The 16,690-nt window shown below is 42.7% G+C and overlaps 1 protein-coding gene across 2 annotated transcripts in view; it reads right to left on the reverse strand.

Moving 5' to 3' along the window:
* Positions 1-214: 214 nt before the first annotated feature.
* MOV10L1 (Mov10 like RNA helicase 1) overlaps positions 215-16,690 on the reverse strand; it is a 117,102-nt gene continuing 100,626 nt past the window's right edge. For both annotated transcript variants that reach the window (XM_075857203.1, XM_075857204.1), the window contains 2 exons: positions 4,635-4,726; positions 215-695 (listed from right to left, as the gene is read on the reverse strand). In XM_075857203.1, coding sequence (XP_075713318.1) covers positions 686-695; positions 4,635-4,726 — 102 coding nt within the window. In that variant the 3' untranslated portion in view covers positions 215-685. The remainder of the gene's footprint in view (positions 696-4,634; positions 4,727-16,690) is intronic.

Here is a 16,690-nt window from a genome sequence, read left to right on the forward strand (position 1 = left end):
ACCAGTGTCTAAGAGGTTAAAGTTTATTAATAAATAATATATATTCACTTGTATATCTAGAAACCAGAGTAAACGTGGCACTTATTCTATTAAATATGTGTAAATGTTTGGAAATTATACAAGAAAACTGCTAGAAAAGTGGATTAAAATGAAACTACTTAAAGAAAAGAAAAAAAGCATGTGAACCCAGAATGGAATAAATGAACGGAGACTGTTAACTCTTGATATGCTTTTATTAACATACTATGTGACTAAAATATACTGTGAACCACAAGGAGGCAGTAGAATCCACTCTCACAATGAGAAACTTACTTTTTCCTAATTACTTATGAAGGTAAAGGTATTTCTCTGCGGCCGATATGTTCTTGAAGCTCGATTAACTAGATCAAGACAGGTTTAGTAAAAAAAAAAGTCCCTTAACAGTTTGAGCTGTCTATTACAGAACAAGAATTACGGCATGAAGTGCTGTACTAGTGAGGATCTAAGGAAATAGAAAAGATACTGCCCCATAAAGGTTTTCATTCAAAATAAGTGCTTGTGTCGCGCCCATACTTTAATAATACTATTAACCTTATTGACTCCAGTGCAAAATACCAAAATTACAATCATTTTGAACATGTACGGTATCTGAGGGTGATGGAGTTATCCAGCCAAATCTTTTGGAGAGAAGCAGTGTTCCATCTGATTAATCACATCTGAAAATACACACAAACGTTTTCTTTTTTACTTGAAATTACAACATATTTTATCAGTGATTGAAATAGTCTAACTGTAGACTGGACACAAACTCTCGTTGCCTCACTAAAAGATCACATCATCAAAAGAGCAGTCCGTTATAAGTACTAAAGAGAACGCGCTACTGTCTCAAGTCTCTTTAAAGGGAACCAGTCACCAGCATTTTACCTATTATATCACCAATACCTGGTAGAAGTAGGTGAAAAATCATGTGCAGTTGATATAAAAAGTATACACACCCCTATTAAAATGCCAGGTTTTTGTCATGTTACAAAGTCCATCCAAAATGAATAATTTCAGAACTTTTTCCACCTTTAATGTGACCCATAATCTGTACAATTCCATCGAAAAACAAACTGAAATCATCTAGGGGGGAAAAATAAAAATAACACAAAAATAATTTGGTTGCATAAGTGTGAACACCCTCTTATTATTGGGGATGTGGTTGTGTTCAGAATTAGCCAAATCAGATTTAAACTCATGTTAACTAGTAGTCAGTACACAGCTGCCATTATTTAAAGTGATTCTCAGTGACCCCATATAAAGTTCAGCTGTTCTATTAGGATTTTCCTGACATTTTATTTGTTGCGTGTGACAGCAAAAGCCATGGTCCGTAACTTACAACACATCAAAGGGATCTGATTGTTGAAAGGCATCAGTCAGGAGAAGGGTGCCAAAGTATTTCCAAGGCATTAGATATACCATCGAACACAGAGACGACGGTCAAGGAGTGGATTACATTTGGCACAACAGTGACATTATCAAGAACTGGACGTCCCTCAAAACTTGATGAAAAGACAAGACGAAAGGTCCGGGAGGCTACCGAGAGGCCTACAGCAACATTAAAGGAGCTGCAGGATCTTCTGGCAGGTACTGGTTGTGTAGTGCATGTGACAAAAATCTCCCGTTTTCTTCATATGTTTGGGTTGTAGGGTAGGATGGCAAGACGGAAGCCTTTTCTAACAAAGAAAAACATTCAAGCCCGGCTATGTTTTGCAAAGACCTACATCAAGTCTGCCAAAAACTTGTTATGGTCTGATGAGCCCAAGGTTGAACTTTTTGGCCATAATTCCAAAAGGCATGTTTGGCGCAAAGCCAACACTGCACATCACCAAAAGAACACCATACCCACAGTGAAGCATGGTGGAGGCAGCATTATGCTTTGGGGCTGTTTTTCTGCAGCTGGAACTGGGGCTTTAGTCAAGGTAGAGGGAATTATGGATAGTTCTAAATATCAGTCAATATTCGCACAAAACCTGCAGGCCTCTGCTAAAAAGCTGAAGATGAATTTCACCTTTCAGCATGACAACGACCCAAAGCATACCTCCAAATCAACAAAAGAATGGCTTCACCAGAAGAACATCAGAGTTTTGGAATGGCCCAGACCTGAATCCTATTGAAAATCTGTGGGGTGACAGGAGGAGGGCTGTACACACGAGATACCCTCGCAAAAGCGCCCCAAATCTGTCAGATTGCAGGGAAGAGTGGGCAACAATTGCCAAGTCAAGACAAGGCATTGCTATGCTTATAGACTTCTACCCAAAAAGACTGAATGCGGTCATAAAGTCAAAGGGTAATTCAACAAAGTATTAGTTTAAGAGTGTGACGATTTATGCAACCACATTATTTTTGTTTATTTTTATTTTTCCATCCTAAAAGATTTCAGTTTGTTTTTCAATGGAATGGTACAGACATTAAAAGGTGGAAAAAGTTCTGAAATTATTAATCTTGTACTGACTTTGTAACATGACAAAAACCTGGCATTTTAATAGTGGTGTGTAGACTTTTTATATTCACTGTATATGTAACCTAGAATTATCTTCTAAGTAGGCTCTGTACCTTTAGTATTCCGTTATTTAGTGTTCCCGTATGCTAAGGAGCATGAAAGAGATATTTGTTTGAAAAGAGTCAAATCTTAATTCCTCAAGCCTTTCAGAGTTAACCCCGTCTCCTTACTTTTGATTGACAGCTCCTAGTCTCCCCTCAGCACACACAAAATCCCACTGTGGTATGTGTGCACAACGGGACATCATAGCGGTCCATGCGCAGTAACTGGATTTGAGGCCGGACAAAGCAGGGAACGGTATCGTACCATGAATGACGGGCGTATGCACACTCTCAGACAAGATTTTGGCATTCAGGGCGGGGCAGGTTTATGAAGAGGAATGAACAAGACTGCCTGATTATTAACAAAAAAGGCACAAAATGTTTTCAGACCGTTATTTACGGTTGGAGGAGTTTAGGAGAGGGGATAACGGCAATTAACTTGTGACAGCAGCGGCCAGAGTGGGGGTGAGTAGAGTTCAATAGGTGAAATGCTGGTGACAGGTTCCCTTTAAATTGATGCAGACTACACTGCTTCTTTGGAGAACATGTGAATGAATGTCTTATTTCTTGCAGTCATTCATTTATTTTTTTAATTCAGCTTTAACCCGTTAGTGACCGGCCCATAGTGTTTATACGACGGCCACTAACGGGCTTTATTCCGATGCAATAGCCTTTTTACGGCGCTGCATCGGAATAAATAAACAGAGCAGGGAGCTGTCAAATCTCCCTGCTCTCAGTTACCAGAAGTAGCTGAGGGCATCCCTGCTCGACTGGGTGAGATCGATATTGGTATCGATCTCACCTGTTTATCCCCTCAGATGTGGCGCTCAATAGCGAGTGCCGCATCTAAGTGGTTTTGGAGAAAGGGAGGGAGCTCCCTCTCATCCAACCGACACCCGGCGATAAAATCAACGAGTGTTTGTGTCTCCGATGGCAGCCGGGGGCCTAATAAAGGCCCCCAGGTCTGCCTGTAGTGAGCGCTTGCTAGATCATGCCTCTGGCATGACCTAGCAGATGCCTGTCCGTTTTACATGGACAGGCATAATACACTGCAATACAGAAGTATTGCAGTGTAATATAAACGCGATCAGATAATCGCATAGTGACATCCCCTAGTGGGAGTAGTAAAAACGAGCATTTTTGGCCAAGTTATGACCATTTTTGTATTTATGCAAATGAGGCTTGCAAAAGTCCAAGTGGGCGTGTTTAAAGTAAAAGTCCAACTGGGCGTGTATTATGTGCGTACATCGGGGCGTTTTTACTTCTTTTACTAGCTGGGCGTTCTGACGAGAAGAATCATCCACTTCTCTTCAGAACGCCCAGCTTCTGGCAGTGCAGACACAGCGTGTTCTCGAGAGATCACGCTGTGTCTTCACTCACTTCCTGCCCCAGGTCCTGCATCGTGTCGGACGAGCGAGGACACATCGGCATCAGAGGCTACAGTTGACTCTGCAGCAGCATCAGCGTTTGCAGGTAAGTAGCTACATCGACTTACCTGTAAACGCCGATGCTGCTGCAGAATCATCTGTAGCCTCTGGTGCCGATGTGTCCTCGCTCGTCTGACACGATGCAGGACCTGTGAGTGACGACACAGCGTGATCTGCCAGAAGCTGGGCGTTCTGAAGAGAAGTGGATGATACTTCTCGTCAACTTTTCAACACGCCCAGTTGTACTTTTGCAAGCCTCATTTGCATAAATACAAAAATGGTCATAACTTGGCCAAAAATGCTCGTTTTTACTACTCCCACTAGGGGATGTCACTATGCGATTATCTAATCGCGTTTATATTACACTGCAATACTTCTGTATTGCAGTGTATTATGCCTGTCCGTGTAAAATGGACAGGCATCTGCTAGGTCATGCCAGAGGCATGATCTAGCAAGCGCTCACTACAGGCAGACCTGGGGGCCTTTATTAGGCCCCCGGCTGCCATCGGAGACACAAACACTCGTTGATTTGCTCGTTATTTAAAAATAAAAACGTTACTGTAATCTACATTGCAGCGCCGATCTGCTGCAATAGCAGATAGGGGTTGCAAAATCTGGTGACAGAGCCTCTTTAAATGAACTTACTGCTGTAGAGACTCCAGTGCAGGAGGCAGATTACATCCAGTGTACGCTCCATTTATAATGCTGTATTCAAGCAGTGCGCATGCACAAGGATCCTTGTTAGGAGAAGAAAACATTGCTGTAAAAATACATGAACACAACATGCCTGACAAACAAATTCATTTTTTAATGTAATGGAGTAAAACAAATGGCAAGTGATAAGGGTGTTCCAAAATGCAACATCGAGTCAGCTAGAAAGATTTTAGTTTTTTTCAGTTAGTGATGGACCAGAATAAGAGACACAAATGCCAGTGTAAACAGAGGCTACGTTTTCCAGGTTGTAAATGGGGTTTGCCACTTTTCTAAACATTAAACTGGAAGCAGAGACCTTGGTACAATTAGAAAATAACCTGGTACCATAAAGGAATGTTACGCTGCGGATTTTCAGTCTCGAATTGGGGAAGGAAAATCCACAGCGTATAACGGAAGCAACAAAGTGCATAAGATTTTAAGAATTGTTTTAACAGATTGCCCCAGGGGAAAATAATTACCTATTGTCCACTACACTAAATTTCATAAAATGTCACTTTTATTAAACCAAAATAAAACGGACATTGAGCCTTCACCAATAAATGATTAGTAGTCTGTTCCTTTCTTTTTTTCAATCATTCCGATTTTTATTGAGATTTTAAAGATATTACAAGTAACGGTATTACAACAGTAAAACCAACACCTCTGATCATGGAGAACAACAAAAATAAGAAGTGCAACTAAACAAAATATTTAGATTGAATCCTTAAAGGGGTTTTCCAGAAGTAAAAAATTACTTTTAATTAAACTAAACAATAAAAAACATTTAACTTTGTAATGTACTTACGTTTGATTAGCTGGCTGTATCGTCGTATCCCCTCTTCCATCACGTGACCGCTTGTCCATGTAAAATTTGCACTTCCTGTGCATACCCGTCCATTCGCGCCTAACTTCCGGTTTCCACAGTCTATGGCTACGTCATAAATGACGTAACTGTACCACGTGTTTTCCCCATCTGCTTAGAGCATGCGTGGTTGACACTACCACGCATGCTCTGTTAAATGATATGGCTGCGTCTTCAGCAGCAGTTTCATTGCGCATGCGCAAGTCTTAATATGTGGTGTCGGTGTGCACTGTGACGGCCGTGTCTGCCGTAGCTCGCTCTCTCCTTCTCCTCCTCACAGTCCGAAGCGCATGTGAGGAGGAGGAGGAGGGTGTTTATTTGCTCACTGTAGGAGCGCAATCCCCAAACCCGGGATTGGGGATTCCGCTCCAGGAGAAGTCACAGACTTCACTGTGTCCATATATGGACACAGTGACTTCTGAAGCGGAATCACCGGCGAATTGGCCGGGGATTCTGCTCCAAGAGAAGTCACTGACTTCACTGTGTCCATATATGGACAGTGACGTCAGGGACTTCTGAAGCGGAATCCCCGCCGATGTGGCCGGGGATTCCGTTCCAGGAGAAGTACCTCACTTCACTGTTCATATATGGACAGTGAAGTGAGGGATTTCTCCAGAGCCGTCCCCTACAGGAAAGTACGGAGGGTGGCATTGCCTACAGGGGGGGCTATGTGGCATTACCTACAGGGGGGACTATGTGGCATTACCTACAGGGGGGACTATGTGGCATTACCTACAGGGGGGGCTGTGTGGCATTACCTACAGGGGGGGCTGTGTGGCATTACCTACAGGGGGGGCTGTGTGGCATTACCTACAGGGGGGGCTGTGTGGCATTACCTACAGGGGGGGCTGTGTGGCATTACCTACAGGGGGGGCTGTGTGGCATTACCTACAGGGGGCTGTGTGGCATTACCTACAGGGGGCTGTGTGGCATTACCTACAGGGGGGCTGTGGCAGTATCTATAGAAGGTAGTGAATGGGGCCGCAATTCTCTCGTGGATTTTTGGGGGAATTGCGCCCACAAAAGCACGGTAGTGTGTATGGGGTCTTACATACATTTATAGTAAATTATGTAAAAAAAAAAAAGAAACGTTTTACCATTGTTTGGAGTAGTGTTTGGCGTTTGCTTCACTGTAAGGCCCTGTTCACACGGAGTTTTTTGACGAGTTTTTTGGGGCAGAAACCACACCAAAAAACTCCTCAAAAACCGCCCGAAAATGCCTCCCATTGATTTCAATGGGAGGCAGACGAGTTTTTTTTCCACGAGTAAAAAAAACTCGTCGTGGTAAAAAGAAGCAACATGACCCATCTTGAGGCGGTTTCCTCCTCCAAAACCCCATTTCAATGAGTCAGAAAGAGGAAAAAAAACCCTCGACGAGTGTTTTGACGAGTTTTTGTCAAACCACTGTGCAAAAACCTACTGGAGCAGTTTTTGCAGGAGGAATTTTCCTCCTGCAAAAAACTCTGTGTGAACACAGCCTAAGGCCCTGTTCACACAGTTATTTGCAGGCAGAAAATTCTGCCTCAAAATTTCACTTGAATTTTCAGCCAGATTTTGATCTGCCTCCACGCCGTTTGCCACGATTTTCGCCCGCGGGCATTGAGTGCAACAGGCAAAAACGCTGCGAAAAACGCTTTCTCTGCCTCCCATAGATGTCAGAGGAGTAAACGCCCGAAGATAGGGCATGTCGCTTCTTTTTCCCTCAATGGCCGCGGGCAAAAAACGTGGCAAACGGCGTGCAGGCAGGTCAAAATCTGCCTCCAAATTCAAGACAGAATCTTGATGCAGAATTTTCTGCCAGCAAAAAAACTCAGTGTGAACAGGGCCTAATACAGGATCTATTGGAACAGATCCAGCAGCATGTGAGGTAAATGTGCTGACTGGATTGTGTGTACCAAGATGTCGAACTTAGGTGGAGTGGGCAGACTTAGGGCATGTTCACACGGCCTATTTTAGTCCGTTTTTCGGGCCGTAAACTCCCGAAAAATCCGAAGCAGAACGCCTCCAAACATCTGACCATTGATTTCAATGGGAAAACGGCGTTCTGTTCTGAAGGAGCGTTTTTTGATGTGTTTTTTTACACATAAAAAAACGACCGCGAAAAAGAAGTGCAGGAAACCTCTTGAGACGTTTTTGGAGCCGTTTTCCATAGACTGTAGTGAAAAAAGCTCCAAAAACGGGCGTAAAAAACGCAGAGAAAATCGCGATTTGCACAAAAAACTTCTGAAAATCAGGAGCTGTTTTCTCTTGAAAACGGCTCCGTATTTTGAGACGTCTTTGCCTGTGAACATACCCTGACATTTATCAGGCTGTGGAAGGGGCGGGGGAGGGAGACGGGTGCCTGGACTTAGATCAGGGATAGATGGAGGCACAAAGGATAATGATGATTATTACTGTGTAAGGGCTTATTCAGACGAACGTGTAATACGTCCGTGCAACGCGTGTGATTTTCACGCGCCTCACACGGACCTATATTAGTCTATAGGGCCGTGCAGACTGTCTGTGAGTTTCATGCAGCGTGTGTCCGCTGCGTAAAACTCACGACATGTCCGATATTTGTGTGTTGTTCGCGCATCACGCACCCATTGAAGTCAATGGGTGCGTGAAAATCAATCGCAGCACACGGAAGCACTTCCGTGGTACGCGCGTGATTCGCGCAACAGCAGTAAAAAGTGTGAATGAAAACAGAAAAGCACCACGTGCTTTTCTGTTTACAAACATACAAACAGTGTGTCATAATGATGGCGGCTGCGCGAAAATCACACAGCCACGCATCATACGGGGCTGACACGCGGAGCTGTTATGTACCTTTTGCGCGCACAAAACGACGTGTTTTTTGCGCAAGCAAAAGGCACACGCTGGTGTAATCCGGCCTCAGACCGTGTGCAGGGAGGGAGCGTCTGCCTGTAATCTGTAATTAGAGCAGGGAAGGACCATGTGACCATAGAGGGGCGTGGCAGTATGCAAATAGCTGAGGTGCTTTGGAGGAAGGGGGAGGCTGCAACGGTCTCCTCAGATGCAGCCGGGGATCATGGGTATAGTGGATTACAAGACAGGAAACAGCCAGTAAAGGGATGTAAACAAACAGCAAGGGATGTAAACAAACAGAAAAAGCAGCAGTGATGATGGAAATCAAACAGAAACTGGTTAGAAGTTTAATAGGGGGTATTAGGGAAGGCAAATCAAGGCTGGGGGACATGTTTTAGAATTTATTTTTTTCCTGGACAACCCCTTTAACTTCAAACTTCAACAGTGCAATTTGACATCAGATAATAATGAGGTTTTATGAGAGCTTTGACTGTTTACTCGTCTTAGAACATCAAGTAAGGAGGGAGATCTGGGAGACTTCCAAGATTGTGCGCTGGCTAGCCTAGTATCTATAAGAATGTGGGTGGCGTATGATTACGCTTGAGGAAGGGATCTCATATAATGATGTCTAAAACCGTGTGCAGGAATTTGTTTTTAAGTTATAAAGTTTGCTATAGTAGTCCGCAAGAGAGTCTGCAATCCCTTGTGGATCCTATATGTACTGACCGCTCGGGGATTTAAAAAAATGGAGACTTGGATTTAGCCATTTGTCGTTTCCCTTTCTTTGCCAATAGTTTGCTAGGTCTATCTCCTAAAGTGCAGAAATTCCATTTAAGGTGTTTTAATGTCCTTTCATAATGTATAAGGTTTAGAGACTTTAATTTGTCTCTTAACCCCTTAATGACCAGCCTATTTTGGACCTTAATGACCAAGCTATTTTTTACGTTTTTCAATCGTCGCATTCCAAGAGCTATAACCTTCTTATTTTTGCATCGACATAGCTGTATAAGGTCTTGTTTTTTGCGGGACAAGTTGTATTTTTTAATAGCACCATTTTTAGGTACATATCATTTATCGATTAACTTTTATTAACTTTTTTTGGGGGGGGGGGAATAGAAAAAAAAAAAAATCGGAAATTTCGCCACTTTTTTGCGTCCTAAATCTGCGCCGTTTACCGTGTGGTATAAATAACACAATAACTTTATTCAGCGGGTTGTTACGATTGCAACGATACCAAATTTGTATTGTTTTTGTATGTTTTACTACTTTTACACAGTAAAAACGCTTTTTTTTCAAAATTATTTGTTTTTGTGTTCTCCATATTTGAAGAGCCGTAACGTTTTTATTTTTTCGCCGATGCGGTTGTATGAGGGCTTTTTTTTTTGCGGGACGACTTGTAGTTTTTATTGGTATAATTTTGGAGTAGATGCGACTTTTTGATCACTTTTTATTACATTTTTTTAAAGTCAGTATTCACAGAAAACAGCAATTTTTCCATAGTTTTTTATTATTTTTTTTACGGCGTTCACCGTGCGGGTTAAATAATGTAATGGATTTATAGTCGGGGTCGTTACGGACGCGGCGATACCAAATATGTGTAACTTAACTTTATTTTGTTTTTTTAATAGTAAAGCATTTTGTAAGGGGAAAACCTGGGTTTTTCATTTTTTTTCACATTTTTTTTTTAATTAACTTTATTAAACTTTTTTTTTACTTTTTTACTAGTCCCATTAGGGGACTATAATATGCGATTCTGCGATCGCATTTATAATACACTGCAATACTTTTGTATTGCAGTGTATTACTGCCTGTCCGTTTAACACGGACAGGCATCTGCTAGGTCATGCCTGCGGCATGATCTAGCGGGCATTCACTCCAGGCAGCCTGGGGGCCTTTATTAGACCCCCGGCTGCCATTACAGACACAGACACTCGGCGATCGTATCGCCGGGTGTCGGTGGGGGAGAGAGGGAGCTCCCTCCCTCTCTCCAAAACCACTCAGATGCGGTGCACGCTATTGAGCACCGCATCTGAGGGGTTAAACGTGTGAGATCGATACTAATATCGATCTCACACAGCAGAGCAGGGACGCTCCCAGCCCTCATCTGCCTCTAGCAGCTGAGAGCAGGGAGATCTGACAGTTCCCTGCTCTGTTTACTTATTCCGATGCCGCGACGTAAAAAGTCTATGGCATCGGAATAAGGCCCGTTAGTGACCGACGTAGAAACACGATGGGTCGGTCACTAACGGGTTAAATCCTTGAGTTTTTCTTGTATAGTATTTGTGAGACTAGTCTTCATCAACCTTTCATTAATGCGGACGTCTGACAAAAGTAGATCTATTTCCTTATTCCTCTCCCGTTTGGCTCTAGCTGCCTGTTGTATAAACAGCCCCCTTACACATGCTTTATGGGTGCATCATAAAAACGCAGACGAAGAGGAGGAAGGTAAGTTAATGTCACAAAATTATTTTAGAGCTATATTAACCCCTTCATGCTCAGCGACGTACTATTCCGTCGTGCTAAGTGCATCGTCCACGCTCAGTGGCAAAATAGTAAGTCGCGGGAGGAACAGCCTATTCGGCCGTCTTCCCCACACATACAGGAGCTGTGACAGCTGCTGTCTCGCACAGCAGTTGCCGCAGCTCCTTCAGCGGGGACCGATCGATGTGTCCCCGCTGCTTAACCACTTCGAAGTCGCATTCAATAGCGATCGCGGCTTCTTAGGGGTTAAGCTACCATCGTCGGCCCACTAAACGATAGCGACCGGCGATGGTGGCTATGGCAACTGGACGCCTAACAATGGCGTCCGGCTATGCCATCTACGGAAGCCTAGTGCGTCCTGACTAAGTCAGGACCCACTATGCTTGCTGTCAGTGAGTAGCTGACAGCTCTAATACACTGCACTATGCATGTAGTGTAGTGTATTAGAATAGCGATCTCAATTACACTAGTAGGACAAAGTAATAAAGCTAAAAAAAAATTGTCTAAAAATAAGAAAATATACGTTTTAAAAGTAACAAAAGTAAAAATAAACAAATAAACTATACATAATTGGTATCTCCGCGTCCGTAACGGCCTGAACTACAACAGTATTTAGTTATTTATCCCGCACGGTTAACGCCGCTCTTTTTTAGTCACCACGCCTCTTTAAAATATAACAAAAACTGATCAAAAAGTCACATGCACCCCATGAAAACTACAATGAATTCCTCAAGGGGTCTAGTTTCCAAAATAGGGTCACTTTTGGGGGGTTTCCACTGTTTTGGCACCACAAGACCTCTTCAAACCGGAAATGGTAACTAATAAAAAGGAGGCCTCAATCCTCTAGGTCGTCCTTTGATTCGGAAGCCGGTGCTTCAGTCCATTACCGCACTAGTGCCACATGTGGGATATTTCTCAAAACTGGAGAATCTGGGCAATAAGTATTGAGTTGCGTTTCTCGGGGAAAACCTTCTGTTTTACAGAAAAGAAATGGAATAAAAAGGATTTTCCGACCAAAAAAATGAAATATGTAAATTTCACCTCTACTTTGCGTTAAATTCCTGTGAAACACCTAAAGGGTTAATAAACTTTCTAAATGCTGTTTTGAATACTTTGAGGGGCCTAGTTTCTAAAATGGGGTGTTTGATAGGGGTTTCTAATATATAGGTCCCTCAAAGCCACTTCAGAACTGAACTGGAACCTTAAAAAAAAAGGTAGGCTTTTTCTTATACCGCACCCCGATGTAGCGCACGGGAGTGTCCAGGATGCGTTATGAGGCAATACTTCGCTTCTTACATTATACTGATAATGAGCAGTGCCCACCCAGAGATGACCCCAGTTTTGACCGTTTGTATAAACGGAGACCCCTATTAGGGTCCATTTCAGTGCCCAGTTTTCCCAAGCATACACCCCCGAGAATTGTATTTCTATTGATGAGTCCTTGGTACATTTTAAAGGGAGGCTTCAATTCCACCAGTACCTGCCGAGTAAGAGGGCAAGGTATGACGTGAAGATGTATAAGCTGTGCGAGAGTGCATCAGGGTATACCTACAAATTTAGGATATATGAAGGGAAGGACCCCAGTATTCAGCCCCCAGAATGCCCCCCTTACTGGGAGTTAATGCAAAAATTGTGTGGGATTTGGTGAACCCACTGCTGGACCAGGGTTACCACCTCTACCGGGATAATTTTTATACCAGCGACCCACTCTCCAAGTGCCTCGCTTCCAGAAGTACTGCGGCATGCGGCACTGCAGAAGAAATCTGAGAGGCCTCCCTAAGACTCTGCTTGGGCAAACGAGGGGTGAGAGCAGGGCACATTCTAGCAGCAACATATTGTGTGACAAGGACAAGAGGGATGTCCTTATATTGACAATACAAGGCCACACCAGTACCCATGTACCAGTACAGAGACCCCCAAACCAGACTGCATCCTGGACTACCATAGGTACATGGGAGGGGTGGACTTGTCAGATAAAGTCCTGAAGCCCCACAGCACCATGCGGTGTGGTATAAGAAGCTGCCCGTGCTACATCGATGTACAGGCCAGAGGGGAACTTTCCTGGAATTTCAAGAGGAGGTTATCAGGAACATAATCTTTAGGGACCAAGAAGGGGGGGCACCCAGTACTTCTGTAAGCGAGGCCACACTCATCGTACCAGGGCAACACTTGCCAGGAGAAGTTCCCCAAACTGGCAAGAAGGGAAAAGGTCAAAAGAGGTGCAAAGTCTGCTATAAGAGGGGGATAAGGGAGGACACAATATATAAATGTGACATGTGTCCCGAAACACCAGGGCTCTGTATGAAAGAGTTTTAAAATGTACCATACATCCCTTGATTTTCAATCCAGCCCAGTTTTAATTACCCTGATGCACTCCTCACAGCTTATCCCCCTCATCTTTCCCCTCTGGGCCCTGCTGTGTGCTCAGGCAGCTCTTAACAGCCACATGTAGGGTATTGCCGTACCCGGGAGAACCCACATTACAGTTTATGGGATGTAGGTCTCCGGTGGCGCAAGCTGGGCACAATATATCGGACACTGAAATGGCATATATGTATAGAAAATTGCAAATCTCACTCTGCACCATCTGCTGCACATTATCTTTTAAACCATACCTGTGGGGTCAAAATGCTCACTACACCTCTAGATGAATGCCTTAAGGGTTGTCCTTTTTAAAATGGGGTCACTTCTCGGGGGTTTCATCTGTACTGTTACCTCAGGGGCTTATGCACCAGAAAATCCCCAGTAGGCCAAATGGTGGTCCTTTCCTTCTGAGCCCTCTCATGGGCCCAAACGGCAGTTTATCACCACAAATGGGGTATTGTCGCACTCAGGACAAATTGGGCAACAAAATGGGGTCTTTTATTCTGAGCCAAAACTACATCTTATTGGGAAAAATTTTCATTTGTTTTAATTCACAGCCCAATTCAAATAAATTCGGTCAAAAAACGGTGGGGTCTAAATGGTCACAACACCCATAAACGAATTCCTTGAGGGGTGTAGTTTCCAAAATGGGGTCACTTCTGGTGGGTTTAAATTGCTTTGATACCTCTGGGGCTCTGCAAATGCGACATGGCATCCGAAAACCAATCCAGCAAAACCTGGACTCCAAAGAACACATAGCGCTCCTTTCCTTCTGAGCCCTCCCATGGGCCCAAACGGCAGTCAATAACCATAAATGGGTTATTGCCACACTCAGGACAAAATTAGGCAACAAAATGGGGCATTTTGTTCCCTGTGAAAATAAGAAAATTTGATCAAAAATTACCTCTTATTGGAAAAAAATTCATTTTTTAAATTTCACAGCCCAATTCAATTACGCACTGTGAAAAAACTGTGGGCTCAAAATGGTAACAACCACCATAAATTCCTTGAGGGGTACAGTTTCCAAAATGTGGTCACTTTTGGGGGATTCCTACTGTTTTGGCACCTCAACACCTCTTCAAACATGGCATGCTGCCTAAAATATATTCTGATAAAAAAAAAAAAAAGAGGCCCCAAAATGCACTAGGTGCTTCTTTGCTCCTGGGGTTTGTGTTTTATTCCACGAGCACACTAGAGCCACATGTGGAACATTTCTAAAAACGGCAGAATCTGAACAATACATATTTAGTAGTGTTTCTCTGTTAAAACCTTCTGTGTTACAGAAAAAAAATAATAGAATAAAAATAAAATTTGCAAATTTCACCTCCACTTTGCTTTAATTCCTGTGAAATGCCTAAAGGGTTAAAAAACTTTCTAAATGCTGTTTTGAATACTTTGAGGGGTCTAGTTTTTAAAATGGTGTTTTATGGGGGTTTCTAATACATAGGCCCCTCAAAGTCACTTCAGAACTAAACAGGTACCTTAAAAAAAAGGCTTTTGAAATTTTCTTAAAAATATGAGAAATTGCTGTTTATGTTCTAAGCCTTGTAACATCCAAGAAAAATAAAAGAATATATTCAAAAAATGATGCCAATGTAAAGTAGGACTTATGGGACTTGTGAGCTAGTAACTATTTTGGGTGGTACAACCATCTGTTTTACAAGCAGATGCATTTAAACTCATAAAAATTCTATTTTTTCTAAACTTTTTCTAAATTTTGAAATTTTTCACAAATAAAAACTGAATATATCGACCAAATTTTACCACTAACATAAAGCCCAATGTCTCACGAGAAAACAATTTCAGAATCACTTGGATAGATTTAAGCATTCCGAAGTTATTACCACAGAAAGTGAAATCTGTCCGATTTAAAAAATGGGCTCTGAGCCTTAAGGCCCAAACTAGGCTGCGTCCTTAACGGCTTAATAGAGGACTAAGTAGATGGGGATTTCAAAAGGTAAGTGTTCAGTTTCCATGGAGTTCTGGGGAGCATATTATATTTATCAGATAGGGTCAACGATACAGGGGCATGGTCTGACCAAGTAATGTTTCCAATATTAGACTCTTGAATTCAATAAGATCTCCCTATCCACTAGGAACAAGTCTATTCTAGAATATACCCTGTGAGGGGAGGAAGAGAACGTAAAAATTTTTTTCAGAGGCGTGCTGATACCGCCATACATCATGCAAATTCTCTTCCGTAGATAGGAGTTCCATCTCCGGAACCATTCTATTCCCAGGAGAAGAGCGGTCCAGCCTTGAATTCATTACCACATTGAAATCCCCACATAGTAATAACCCGCCCTTTTGAAGAGATTTCGATTTAGTTATAACCTTAGTAACAAATGATAGTTGTCTGGTGTTTGGAGCATACAGAGAAACAATAGTGTAAGGTACTGAGTTCAACCTACAGACTAAGGACCCATGCACACGACCGTGCCCGTAATCCAAGCCAATGATTGCGGGCACGGCCGGCTGCTGACGACCGCCCGCATTTTTCGGGCCGCGCTCCTATACCAAGTATAGGAGCACGGCCTGTAAAACACGGGAAAAACGGACATGCTCCATAACTCCCAGCACGGACACCCATCCGTAGCGCTACGGAAAGGTGTCCACAACCAAAAGAACCGAATAGGTCCGTAAATCCGCGGACCGTGGTTTTTAATTGCTATTGTCACACCTGCCCTTTTTTACATCTGCGGAAGCCGAAACTATATGTGGGAATTTAAAATGTTTGAGAAGATGAACATCTTTACTACACAAAAAGGATTCTTGGATACATAATACATTAGTTTTATTTTATGGCTTCCTTCCATACTAACGAACGCTTAAAGGGAGAATACAAGCCATGGGCATTGATAGATACAAACCTAAGACCCATCTATGTTGATGGAAAAATTACTAAAGTATCTCAAAATTCTCCATTGAGTCGAGGCTTTGAAAAAAGACATACAAAATCAGAACAACATATGTAAACATGGCAACCAGCCTAAACAATTTATCCCTCTTTCAGGGAAAAAGGCGGAGGCAAAAGTCAGTTGGACCATTTTAAGTTCGATATGGTCTGTGCGTGACGCTATGGCATGTAAGTCCGTTTTCAGGTTACCTATCATTTGTCTAATATCAGATTGTAGAGCGTCTCGTAGGGAGTTAAGTAATTTTTTAATCGTAGCTTCAGATACCGGATGGGAATCCATGTGTTCACCTGTATCAACGTCTAGAGAGTCCACTCTAGACGATGGAGCTGGAGATGCGGGAGGAATAGACAGCAGTCTTTGAACTTCTGACTGCTGAGATGGAGAATTATTTAAAAATTCAGTACGTTTTGATTTGAGATCTTTCTTTTTTGTATTACCCCCTATTTTGTAATGCAAACGTAGAAACTACAATAAGTCGATAACAGCAGTGGTTTGTTTTTTTTGTATTCTTTTCAGCCCCACTCAAGGGGAGAGCTACTGTGAAATCCTATACGTTAGATAGGTGACCCTTTTGA

Source organism: Rhinoderma darwinii, chromosome 3 (assembly GCF_050947455.1).
Source record: "Rhinoderma darwinii isolate aRhiDar2 chromosome 3, aRhiDar2.hap1, whole genome shotgun sequence".
In the NCBI taxonomy this organism is placed as follows: domain Eukaryota; kingdom Metazoa; phylum Chordata; class Amphibia; order Anura; family Rhinodermatidae; genus Rhinoderma; species Rhinoderma darwinii.